The 13,896-nt window shown below is 37.9% G+C and overlaps 1 protein-coding gene across 3 annotated transcripts in view; it reads left to right on the forward strand.

Moving 5' to 3' along the window:
• The window catches only part of PPP2R5E (protein phosphatase 2 regulatory subunit B'epsilon), a 138,967-nt gene that overhangs the window by 105,466 nt on the left and 19,605 nt on the right, over positions 1-13,896 (forward strand). For all 3 annotated transcript variants that reach the window (XM_054567458.1, XM_054567460.1, XM_054567459.1), the window contains exons 6-8: positions 11,900-12,030; positions 12,151-12,210; positions 13,192-13,300. In XM_054567458.1, coding sequence (XP_054423433.1) covers positions 11,900-12,030; positions 12,151-12,210; positions 13,192-13,300 — 300 coding nt within the window. The remainder of the gene's footprint in view (positions 1-11,899; positions 12,031-12,150; positions 12,211-13,191; positions 13,301-13,896) is intronic.

A 13,896-nucleotide genomic window follows, 5' to 3' on the forward strand; every position in this document is an offset into this window, starting at 1 on the left:
TCAATATATATCTCTTTAAATATTAGACCTAACGTATTCTAGCCATGAGATTTAAACTTACTTTTGGTAGCAGTTAGCTTTTTCTTTACAAACTATTCGGACTTTCATTCCCCTGTCAGCAAAGGCAAAAGCAAAGGAGGAATTGAGCTATTTTAACACAGCGTAGTGGAAAGAAAGTTTGGAAGCTCTGGATTTGAATCCTGACTCCTCTATGTACTCTAAGTACATTTTAGGAGCTGAGAATTGGAGCTGAGGGGTAAGAAGAAACTTCTTTCAAACACAGGCTTTTCTGCCTATTTAGAATGTGACTTTAAACAAGTATTTTTTAAAAATTATTTATTTATTTTTAGAGAGATGGGAAGGGAGAGAGGGAGAGAAACATCAATGTGTGGTTGCCTATCACGTGCCCCTTAACTGGGGACCTGGCCTGCAACCCAGGCTTGTGCCCTGACTGGGAATCAAAACGATGGACCTTTAGTTCGCAGGCTGGTACTCAGTCCGCTGAGCCACACCAGCCAGGGCAGAAACAAGTATACTTTTTTAATGTCCAAACTTGAGTTTCCTCATTTATGACATGGGGATAACAGGATAAATCAGTCATTTGTAAGTAAAATAAGGAAAAACTCCAAAACTGACAGCTGGTAAAGCTTAATTCAATTGGCAGGAGGGATACAAACACAGGATCCCTACCTTAAATCTCAAACATGCACTCAAGACTTGGGTACGTTATTCACTGCTCTGAGCCTCAGTGTTTTCTTCTGTAAAATGGCAATCACGGTTATATCTCTTACAAGTTACAGTTAGGCTTGTTATGATGATAAAATGATATGATTTGTAAAACTGTCTGCTGGTATGCATGGAGCATAGTGGTTGCTTATTAAATATTAATTTTTCTGTTCATACCTAATTATCTGTAATAGTAGGATATCTTTTTTTTCTATTCTGATATTTTAACATTTTTAAAATTTATTGATTTTTGGAGAGAGAGAAACATTGATTTGTTGTTCCACTTACTTACGCATTCATTGGTTGCTTCTTGTATGTATCCTGACCAGGGATTGAACCCGCAACCTTGGCATATCAGATGGTACTTTAAGCAGCTGAGCTACCCAGCCAGGGCTGATTCTGATATTTTTAAAATCTTTACCTTTTGAAACAAAATTTGAAAACTTACATGAAACAATAAAATTTTGCAAAGAAGACTTGAATAAATACAGAAATGTAACATCCTAGATGGGAAGACTTGCCATCAGAAAGATATTTGTAAAATCTCCAAATAATTTATACATTTAGTGCAATTCTAATTGAATTTTCAGTATTTTTTTTTGAAAATTTCAAATGAAATTGTTGTGAAATAAAAGAAAATTTTGAAAAAGGAAACTAATGATATTACCTATTAAAACATACTATAAAGGTACATTCATTTTAGACTGTTGTATAGGTAAAGGAGAATGAAATATAATAGAGGCTTGGGTAGAAAAGTCCCTTCTTGGTATGCCATAAAACCTAGGAGAATGTATAAATAGAGAGGTAGATAGATAGATGGGTAGATACATATATACATTAAATAGGCATAATCCCCTGAAGAGGAAATCTGATAGTATTCTATCAACTTAAATTTTGACTGAGCAAATTCAGGAGAAATAGATATGTACACAAAGATACATACACAAGGATATTGAACACATCATTGTTAATAATTCTTAGAAAATTTGAAACAATTTAGAAGTTTCTCAGTAGAGGTGTTGGTGGAATAAACTATGGACATTTTATAGTGAAATAATCATAAGTTTGTAAAAAGAATGAGATAGAGCTGCACTTGATCAGTTTTTAAGTGGCACATGCACATTATGAAACACTGAGTTTTTGAGTCTGAGTCCAGTATTTTAGGGGAAAGGATTATTTGTATGTGCACTAAAAATTTTGGAAGGAGATATATGTAATTGTTGTTTATTGTCTGATAGGATAGGATTATGTATGATGATCGTCACTTTCCAATTTTTATATCCCTCTATTTTTGCCCTAAAAATAATGAACGTATGTGTTATAATCAGTAAGAATATTAAAAATACTGTTATAAGTATATTCTCATTTTGTTACCCTGAATTTTCATAAACCTCAGCTGATTTTGTGCATTAGCCTTCCTAAGACTATTTTTGTAAGATTGCCATTCTTTTATACTTAACATTCGTTATGTTTCCTTCCTTTCATCATTTGTATGTGTCCTTTTAAAATCTGAAGCTTGATGGAAAGCTTCCTGTGTTGCCTCAGGAGCCTTTTTCAATACCTCCCATTTTTCTTCCTCATCAGGAAGCGTATAGATCAGTGGTTAAGTGTATAAACTGGTGTGAATTCAGGCCCTGCCATTCTTTAGTGCGTGACCTTGGGCTAGTTACATAACTGCTCTCTGCCTCATCTATTCCGGAAAGTAGATGCAAAGTATCCACAATGTAACAGGAGTGATGTTGAAAGGGTGTTGTGGAGATTTTTTAAGTAAGCGAATACATAAGCACATAGAACAATTCCTGACACATACTTAGTGTTCAGTAAATGTTACACTGTGGCTGTCACTGCTGTTGTTATTGGGATCAGTTCTTGTTTGGAGAACCTTCTTTCAACATATTTTCTTGAATAGTCTCACTCCATGGTCATATGGTGTTAGTGTATCATGTCTTACCTAGCATGTCATGGCTTTTTAAAAATCTGAATTTTACTATTATAAAAATTAAAAAAACCTTTGGATTCTATTTTGTTTAAAAACCTGTTGGGATTTTTAAAAGATGTTAAATGTGCTTTCTCCTGTCCTTGGATTCTCATCAGTTCCAATTTGCTAACTTACTTCTTCCAATCAGTGTGGGCAAGTAAATGTTTATTAGTGCCCGGAGCATGTACTTTTTAATATGTGAGAACCAGGGATAGTGCATTCCAGTCTTTACAGAGGCCAGACAAGTGGTACATAATTAAGTAGTCTGAGTGTGACAACAAGGAGTGATGGGAACACGGGTGACTTAGACAGCTTGGACCCTGCCGCCCTTTCTTTCCTGTTAACTGCTGGCCAGTAGGTAAGTGTTGCCAGATCTAATTTTTAGCCGAAAATCCAGATTTTTGTGTGGATCCGACAAAACAGTCTGAGACTTTTACCTTTGAACACTTTGCTGGTTTTTCTTTTTTTTTTTATTTAAGATTGACTGACTTGCTTAAATTTCATTGTAATTTTTATTAAATCTAGATTTACATGACCTTTACCATTTCTTATGTACTTAGTCTAAGACTTTACATAAGAAAGCTGTCAGATTTATCAAAGATAGTTGATTACATAGTGCACTTGTATCTATGGTAATGTTGTTGATTTTAGACTTAGCCAACCTGGTAACTGGCTTCTACAGCTATAAGTGTGTAGGCTTGTCTGTTCCCAATAATGGTAATTTTCATCTGTGTTAGGACAGTTGGGAAAATGGTTTCTTTATTATCTCCACTTTAGACCAAAATGAATTGCCAAACCTTGAATTATTTTATCGAGCGGATTATTTTGGTAAGAGTGTAGCAGCATATTTCTAAAGACTGCTTTCAACCACTCTGAACTCTGAAAAGCAGTCGGTGGTTGCTAAGAGACATCCTATTCAAGTATCCCCATAAACATATGTACTGCTAGAGAATGCTATTTAGTAATTTGTATATTACATTTGCAGTTATCTTAGCAGAAAGGTGCCTTATTTATTATGCAAATTATGCAAATCATCCAGCCTGTTCTTAAAAGTGACCTTTTGTTGTGTTTTTAAAATCTCAAGACAAATTGGACACGACAGCTTGTTAAAAAATTTAAGTTCCAAACTGAAATAAATTCCATGAGGCCTCGAATCTCAACTCCAATACAAACTATTTTCTGAGCAACTTTCTTGAATATGTTAAAATGTTTACATTTCTCTCTCAGAGCCTATGGCAAAAACCATAAAACTGGAAGATTTATTTCTATTAGGAATTTTATCAGGTAGCCATTACCTATTAACAATAAATAGCCTCCTCCCATCCTGTCCGCCTGTAACTCAAAAGACCGTAACAAAGGGCATTGCTGCTTGTGTCCTGCGTTCAGAGCCAGCTTCGTGGGCATGCACCTACGCAGCGGCACAAGGCCGGGCTTAGAAGGGCCTGGTGCTGGTTTAACACCTTGTTGTTGTGGCTTGAAATTCCTAATAGTTTTTGAACAAGAAGCACTGCATTTTTATTTGGCACTGAGACCTGCAGATTTTATAGCTGGTTATGTATCCTGCATCCCCTAAGTATGTTGTTATGTACCATAACAGCTCTTTCTTGAAACGCTGTCCAAATTGGTTGTCTTAAAGATATAAATTACAGGTTTTCTTGAATCAGATAAAATGAATGCTTGAGGGAGAAGAGATGGACTCCTAGTTTGTGAGAAGAATGCCTGAAATTAGGAAGAAAATAAAAACATGACTTGGTCAAGTCATTCATATTTGAATGACTTATACCTTTGAAGACATTTTTAAAATATTTTATTTATTAATTTTTAGAGGTGACGGGAGGGAGAAAGAGAGGGCAAGAAACATCCCTGTGTGGTTGCCTCTCACACGCCCCCTACTGGGGACTTGGCTCGCAACCCAGGCCTGTGCCCTGACTGGGAACTGAATCCTCAGCCCTTTGGTTTGCAGGCCGGCGCTCAATCCACTGAGCCACACTAGCCAGGGTTTGAAATTTTTATACTGAATTTCCATAGGAGTCTTGAACTGAGGTTGCGAGATGCTTACAACATGCATCATTTTGATCCCTTGTCCTCACTCTGCTTCCTCATTGGTTGACTTATTTCATATGGACTTTTTCTGATTTCTTTGGAGTCAGACTGCCATTGGTGTTGGTTCTGGGCTGTTTTCTCCGTGTGCATTACTTGTTCAAGGTGAAGGTTTTAGGAAGATAGGATTTTTGAAGTAGTAGAACAGCTAAGGTTAAAAACAAAGCCAGAAATACGGAGATCTGATTTTAGTTTGGATCAAAACAAAATACTGATTTTATTGATGGTCTACTTGAGGATTTCTGATGCTCTTTAAAACCTTCCTTTACATAGACTAGAGCTGGGCTGTTGCTTCTTTATTGTAGCAGAGGGCACTTGGGCCTTTTTCGTCTCTTGCTTTTAATTTTAAAAATAGTTATAAATAAAAAATAATGTCAATTTTAAAAACTCAAATATATTTATATGGTTATAATGAAAAATAGCAATTCCCTGCCTCATTATTCCCCAGCCCAGAGTCTTATTCAAGTCTTCTAGCTGTTCTTCATGTTTATCTCCGTATTTCTAAAGTAACATCCTTAAACTTGATTTTTTTGATTTTTTGTTTTAGATTTTATCTATTCCTACTATAAACCATTATTGTCTTCCTTTACATCTCCCTCCTCTACATCTTTCCAACAGTTATGCCACAAAATTTAATTAAATCAAATTGTGATGTTTGCATTAGTATGGCTGTGTACATGTTGTTCACAGCCAAGGCATATATTATATACTATAATTGCATTTCTTATAGAGCTTTTTCCGCCTTAAACCTCTGGAATTAATAGCTAGTGGCCTTATTTTTTTACTTGCTTGCTTTCCTCTGTTTTGCCCACTAGTTCATCTGTTAATTCCCTGTGTGCACCACGTAACTTCTCAGTGTGGCCCCCCTGCCGGCTAGTCTGTCAGTTCCAAGTTTTTTCTCACAGACCTCCCTCCTGGAGCCCAGGCCACAGAAGGTGGCACTGCTTGCTTCTTCTAGGATGTATCCACAGTGGCGATCCTGGGACATCCCTTTGCCCCTCTTCTGGACTGTGTCTTTGCTTGCTTAGTGTTCTCTCTTTCATTTTGGTGGAATATATCTTCTAGATGATTCCTAAAAGAGTACGAATGGGATGTAACTTTAAAGGGGTTATGGACCCAATTCCTCTGTGTGTGTGTAGAATGGGGCTACACCAATAAGCAGTTCTCAGACACTAGCTGGGTATTGTATAATTCAACTCAACTCTGACACTGTCTACCTGGAAATAGTGTCAGATTCCACAAATTAAGAACTCAGTCCTGCAAGACTGCCCCCCACACCCCCCAAAGCCGCCACTTACACTTCAGATACCAGTCACAAGCCCAAGTTACCACCTGTGCTTCTGACAGACTGGCTATAGATTGGAGGTTCCAATGACCCCCTTCTTGGGTTTGAAGATTTTGCTAGAGCAGCTCATAGAACTCAGAGAAACATTTTTACTTACTAGATTACTTTACTTCTAGCTTCCAGTATTGGTATTGAAAAGGCCTGCTGTGCTAGCCAAACTCCTTATCCTTTATTGTGACTTGTTTTCTCTATAAGCTTTTGAGATCTGTTCTTTGCTCCCAGTGTCCAGAAATTTCAGTGTTGTGCTTTGCTGTGGGCGTTTGTTCATGCATTGTGCAGAGACATAATGGCCCTATGTATAATGAAGTTCGTATCTGGAAACTTGAATTCATCCTCAAATAATTTCCTTCTCTTAGTTCTGTGTGTGTGTGTGTGTGTGTGTGTGTGTGTGTGTGTGTGTGTTCGTTCTATCTCTTTTTAGCATTCCTATTTGTCATGTGTTAGAATTTCTTGATTGATCCTCAAGTTTTCTTTCTTTCTTTTTTCTCTTAAATTTTATTAATTTATTTTTAGAGAGAGGGGAAGAGAGGGAGAGAGAAAGGGAGAGAAACATCAATGTGTGGTTGCCTTTCGCGTGCCCCCTACAGGGAACCTGGCCCACAACCCAGGCATGTAGCCTGACTGTGAATTGAACCAGCGACCCCTTGCTTTGCAGGCTGGCGCTCAATCCACTGAGCCACACCAGTGAGGGCTGCTCCTCAAGTTTTCTAGTCTTCTATATATTATATTTATCTTCTGGTTATACTTTCAGGGTAGATTTGCTCACTTTTAATGTTCCAGTCCTGAATTTTTTTTTTCCTGTTACATTTTGAGTTTTCAAAAGCTCTTATTTATTTTCTGAGTATTCATCTGTATAGTTGTTTTTGTTTCAGGGATTTGATATATTTGTTTATTTCTGAGTCTGTTATAGGTTCTTTTTTTTGTGCTTTTTTTTCCCCCTACTCCTTTCATTGTGCTATTTCCTGTGAGTTCTTTACGATTATTTTTGTCTTTGTTACAATGTTTGGTGATCTTTGACTTCATATTTATAGTTACAAGTTAAGTCATCAGAAAGCCTCTTAGAATACAATAAAGGTTAAATAAATTTAAAAAATAAATACAACTTCCAACAAGGAACAAAAAGCCTCTTAGAGCTGTGTATGTGCCCGTAGTCATGTTTTCGTGTGGGGGAGACCTGGCATATTGGGTAGAGATCTTGCCATTTCATGGGGAAATCCTCTGATATTAGTATATCTAATTATTAGTATACTAATAATGCTAATGACTAAAATACCTAGTATATTAGGTATTTCTTCTTGAAGCTGCCAGTTTCCCTACATGTGGACCTTCTATTCTCTTGCCTCATCCAGAATTGGGAGCTTAGTCAGAGAGGGGCCTGGCAAAGGTTTCACTCTTCAGCGTGCAGTTTCATTTAACCCCATTATTTCCATTGAGTGCTTCACTTAGCTGTGTGCGGTGTCCCCAAGACTAGAGACTTGCTCCTTTATTTATTTTCTCCAGACTTCGGCTGTAAATCTTCATTACACTGCATGGAACAGGGATCTGGGAGATCTTGTAATTGCTATGAACTTGCAACCAGTCTTCCTGTTTTTAGCTCCTTACACCTTTGCCATCAGATATATCTGGTGCCCTCAGTTCTTAAGCCTGTTAAGGGTTCTCTGTTGTGAATTGGCTTACTTCTTGTTGGCTTTCCTCCCTGCTGTCAGAATGGAAAAACACTTAGCAGAGTGGAGAAAGCGGAAACCCAAGATAGTTACCCTTTGCCATCCACTTTCCATCACTGAAAAGTGTGCAAATCTGTCTAATCCACCTTCATTTCTCTGTGCCTTGTAGTTTCTTCCATTTTTATTCCTCAACTCTCCATTTTTATTCTTTAATTTAGGGAGTGTTTGAGAAGATAGAAGTTCAATCCCCCATGTCTAAACTGAAAGACCCTTAATATCTTTTTCATTTTGCTGTTCTCATTTCACTGTCGGTTTATTATGAGGTTCAAAGGAGGGTTCTTTTGTTAAATCGTTACACAGTTCATCCCTGTTTGTTCGCTTCCGCATGTTGACAGGCCTGTCTTTACGCTGTAATCACCTTGGAAATCCTCCAGCTTCTTTTTTTGACAACCAGTTGCCTGTTACGTGGTAGGGGACGCAATTCACCTAGGCATATACAGATGCTGGGGTGTATTTTTCATTGCATTTTTTTATTTTTGTGGGGAGTGTTTGGAGTTTATATATGACTAAGCGCACATATTTTGTTTTGGAAATCAGCTCATCGGACTCCCCCCCTTTTTTGGAATGTGCATCATTATACTGTTCCCTTTATCTCGTACATCATAAAACCATCCAGAGTGCATTCTGTAGAACAGCAGGAACGTAATTTATGTACTGCAATTTGTCTTTCTCATGGAACATTATATATATAATGCTGTGGCTTTGTAAATGACTCGTTACGTGCCTGGTAATGCATTTTCTGTAAGGGCCTAATGAAAATATTAGTTCAATAATTTTTGTTTAATTATTGTGTTTTCATTAAACTCTTAAGATTAACAATACATAAGCATAGTTGATTCAAGTTTTGCTAATAGTGCACCCTTTCAAACCTTTTGTGTTGGTTGCGAATTACCCATTAAACCCTTTTACAACACTTAAAAATAGAAACCAAAGGAAAACACAGAATTCCAAAGGTTAATTATTCTATTAACAGGGAATAGCATGGGTAGTTTAGAAATCTTATGTCACTTTGTGCATGTAGTGGAGAAAAGATGCTGAGCAACGGGATCTGTTTTATGCGTTTAGGGTCACATGTTTTCCTTTTTCAGACTGTTTCCTGTAGAAATGGATAGTTGACCTGCTCATTGCTTTTTTGTGGGTTCCCAAGTTTGTTTACTTGTTTTTGTGGGTTCTCAAGTGTGTGTGCCCAGCAATGAGAACAATCCCTGGCATTGATTGATTGGTTGATTGCATGGCCAGGTGGGCAGAGATACGGCAGGTATTTCCATAGTCTCTTCTTTCAGCTAGGCTGCTGGTGAAGGTATGCAGTATTGAATCTGACATGAACACTTTCACTATCTCTAGCTCCTAATTTCTTCACAGGTCAGCCTGGATGATACTTCCTCTAGAAGCCTTCCCTGATCACTCCACTTGTCCCAAATAGAGTAGATAGGTCTGCTGTGTATTTATATAGCATCTGAACCGCCTCTCTTGCTCTTTATTTACCACCATCCCTCATTAGGATAAGCTTTCTGAAAGCAGATTGTGTCTGCATACACATTTATTTGAAGTATTCATTTTTTGAATGAATGAATGGATGGGTGGGTGGGTGGGTGACATTGTGTAGCCAAAAAATTGCATCTCTGTCATTGCCCATTTTTTAGAAAAAGATTTTATTTATTTATTTTTAAAGAGAGGGGAAGGGAGGGAGAAGGAGAGGGGGAGAAATATCGATGTACGAGAGAAATGATCAGTTGCCTCTTGCTCACACCCCCAGCTGGGGACCTGGCCCACAACCCAGGCCTGTGCCCTGACCAGGAATTAAACCAGTGACTTTTCGGTTTGCATGCTGGTGCTCAGTCCACTGAGCCACACCAGCCATTTTTGAATACTATCCTTTAGTTTGTGCTTCCTGCCATTATTTGAAGGGCCTTTTTTTTTTTTGGTCTAGAACTCTGCCTTTTATTCAAAGAAAAGCACCAGACAAAAGTAGATAATTTATTTGAATATTGCCCACTGAGTATAATTTTTTGCTGTCAGTCTTAGCCTCATGTCTCAATCACCTGAAATCATGCTTTTGTATGTTGATAGCTTCTTGGTAATTTGGGTAGCCTGCATTCATTTGTATGCTGCCTGTGTGCTCTTGAAATGTTTTGCTGTAAAGTCAACATTAGAACTGAATTTTGCTTTATTGCCATGATAATGAATGTATTAAGAACTCAGTAAAATTTAAACCAGTCTCTAAGTTTGTTCTTCAGCTGGAGGAACCTCCCTTACTGTCATTTAGGGAGGGGAAAAAATAGCGGCTTTATTGAGCTATAATTCATATACCATAAAATTCACTCTTTTAAAATTTACAATGTGTTGTTTTTTTAGTATATTCACATAGGTGTGTAACCATCACTATTGTATAATTGCAGTACGTTTTTGTCATCCTCCAAAGAGATGCCATACTCATGGGCAGTCTCTCCATTCTGCTTTCTATCTCTTATGAATTTGCTTTTTCTGTGTTCATGTAAATGTTCTTACATTTCATACAGTTTATTAATTTCATACTGTGTGTAGCCTTCTATGGCTGGCTTCTTTCACTTTTTTTTAGAAGATACTTATTTAGTTTTAGAGAGAGGGGGAGGCAGGAAGAGAGAGAGGGAGAGAAACATAGATGTGTGAGAGAAACATCGATTGGGTATGTTGGTTGCCTCTCACACACCCCCAGCTGGGGACCTGGCCCACAGCCCAGGCTTGTGCCCTGACCAGGAATTGAACCAGCCACCTTTCAGTTCATGGGCTAGCGCTCAAGCCACTGAACCACACCAGCCAGGGCACTTCCTTCACTTTATATGATGTTTGAAAGGTTTATCCATGTGATAACATATACCAGTACTTCATTGCTTTTTATGACCGAAGTATTTTATTATAGCACATTTTGCTTATTCATGCCTCAGATAATGGACAGTGGGCTCTTCCCACCTTTTGGCTATTATGAATTATGCTGCTGTGAACGTTCATGTACAAGTTTTTTGTTGACATACGTTTTCAACCCTGATAAGATTAGGTCTTATCAGGATTGAGTTATTGAGTTTACAAATGACTTTACAAATGATTGGGAACTTTAAAAATGTTATTTATGTATAATGTACATATAGAAATCATGAATGTTCACCTCAGTGAATATTTACAAAGATATTTATTTACTCATGTAACAAGAGCCAAGGTATAGAAAGAAGCATTGCCTGCATCACTGGGGACTTGTTGATGATTGCTTTGGTTTAGGTTGTTTCATTCACTTTTATGCTCTGGTAGAGCTGAAGGCTTATCTTAACTCTATATCAGAAACAGAAGCTCGGTAGGTAGCATATGTCACAGGAGTGAGGTGGTTGAGATAATGGACTCCGGGGCCTCGGCTTCTTTCCTAGCCCTCCCACTTACTAGCTTTGAGACCATGGGCAAGTTTACTTAACATCGTTTTTTTTTGTTTGTTTGTTTTTTTAAAGATTTTATTTATTTATTTTTAGGGAGAGGTGACGGGAGAGAGAAAGAGGGGAAACATCAGTGTGTGTTTGCCTCTTGTGCGCCCCCTACTGGGGAACTTGGCCTGCAACCCAGGCATGTGCCCTGACTGGGAATGTGAACCAGTGACCCTTTGGTTCACAGCCTGGCGCTCGATTCACTGAGTCACACCAGCCAGGGCTACTTATCTTTATGCCCCCAATTTCCTCATCTGTAAAATGGGGATAAAACTACCTCATGGGCGGTAATAATATAACTAGATTGCTTAGAAAATAGCCTGATAACCATACTAAGTGCTGCTATGTATTACTGTTATGATTATTATTATTATTATTATTGTGTATCTCTTCAGTAGAGTATAAGCCCCTTGTTTGATTTATCATTGTATTCCCAATGGCTAGCACTGCCTGGCACGTAATAGATACTCAATGAATTTTTGAAGAAGGAAGGAAGGGATTTTAAATAAAGAGTGGCAGAATTCCTCAATTTTTTCCTGAAACTGCTTTTGACAGCTCTACACTCTTTTGTTTACAACAGCTTTTGGAGCTGTTTGACAGCGAAGACCCTCGGGAGCGCGACTACTTAAAAACAGTCTTACACAGAATTTATGGCAAGTTTCTTGGTCTTAGAGCATTTATCCGAAAACAGATTAACAATATTTTTCTAAGGTAAGTGGAGGGAGGGGGGAGAAAGAGAAGTGAAATTGGTTTTATAGAAGTAATAAGTAAACCTGAAATATTTGAACATTGAGTAGACTGACTTTATTCCTCTGTCTCTCACTCTCAAAGGTTTGTTTATGAAACAGAACACTTCAATGGTGTAGCTGAACTGCTGGAAATATTAGGAAGGTAAGCACATCTTTATCAAATTGCTAATCTCAATTGAGTATCATTCTGTAAATTAGGTTCAGGTGGCACAGGGAAACGCTGACCTAGATCTCTTGCTGTACATACGTCGAATACTCTCACTTGTGCTTTTGCATGTTTCCCAGCTGACTCTGCGAAACACAATTTCTCATTTCCCTTGTTCCAGTTATGCATTGCTAATTCTACTGGGATGACAGAAAGAGCTAACAGTTTATTCCTCATTACATAGATAGCACATCTGATTGCAGTCAGGCCAGTTACTCCAAAACATCTTATTCTTGTTAGTTTCCAGGCTGCCTGTCCTTTGCCAAATCTTTTGAAAGCAAGTTTATAATAGATTGGGAAGATTGCCATTTTCAAGGGAGTCGTGTACCCAGGTGTAGTTCTTGAACAGCTCTTCCCTGGTGTGATGGAATGAATTGGAAAGACACAGCTGTTGTGTGGGTTTCTACACACAAGGGAGACTACTGTTACTGGCCAATGCAGTTAGTTAGTCTCCCTCCTGATCTGAGGAGAAGGAGAAGGTGGAGTCACATGATTTTCTCTGCTAGGCTCAGCTCTAGGGTATTCTTGACCTGAGCACAGATGTCAGGCACAGGAAGGAGTGATGTCTGGAAATGGGAAGGGTCCTAAGTGAACAAGGCAGGCAATTACTTGGGGAAGGAAAAGAGGGAGGAAGCATAAAGAGTTGTTGATAAAAAAGATTTTGGGACCATCCAACTAGGTTTAAGAGCACAGAGGCCTGTGCTGGGAGATCAAAAGCTATTTTGCTTCTTTTCCATTTCCTTCCTACTTAAATATATTCTTAAAAGTAACTAAGAAATCTTGAATGCCACTGGGATGGGTTTGGGGTTGCTCTGGGCCAATCATAAATGGATTAAGATTTAACCTGATCTCACAACAGTTTGTTTTAGTTTAGCTTGTGGTAACAGGGCTAACTCATGTCTCTTTTCTTTTTCCTAGTATTATCAATGGCTTTGCTTTACCTCTTAAGGCAGAACACAAACAGTTTCTGGTGAAAGTGTTGATCCCTTTACACACTGTCAGGAGCTTATCACTCTTCCATGCCCAGGTAGGATTTTGTACTCCTTTTTTGGAAGGAAAGTAAAGTTTGCAAACCCAGTATTTTCTTGATATTGATATTTACTTAATTTTTAAAAAAACGACTTGTTAAACTTTAAAATACTCCTGAAAGAAAATAAAAATGTGTGTATGTCTGCTTTTCAGTGCATAGGAAACTCGGGAGTATTTTTCAAGTGGAAGGAGCATCTATTTAGCCATCTCACTTTTCAGAGGATTTAGATGACTTGCCCTGTTCACAAAATTATATATTGAACACGTTGTATGTAATAATGCGTATGGGCTTTTCAGGTTTAGATCTTTGGACATGAGTAATCATTTCTGAATACTCTTCAACATTTTGTCTCAACCTTATTTTGTGACAGTTTATAAGTTGCCCTTTTCTAGTTCATTCACAATTTCTAACTTTATACACACAAATAAATAGTCACACAAGTAAACAAATCAATATTTTTACATCTTTTTATTTTTACCCTCCATTACTTTAAAAAGTGTACTGTCTTGTTTCCACTCTGATTTCCATCCTCACACTGCCTTGCATGGTAAGCATGTCACAGGAGGTAGATAATTGATCTAGTGGTGTTTTAA

Source organism: Pteronotus mesoamericanus, unplaced genomic scaffold (genome assembly GCF_021234165.1).
Source record: "Pteronotus mesoamericanus isolate MK-2021 breed Mesoamerican mustached bat unplaced genomic scaffold, CSHL_Meso_final contig_182, whole genome shotgun sequence".
NCBI lineage: Eukaryota > Metazoa > Chordata > Mammalia > Chiroptera > Mormoopidae > Pteronotus > Pteronotus mesoamericanus.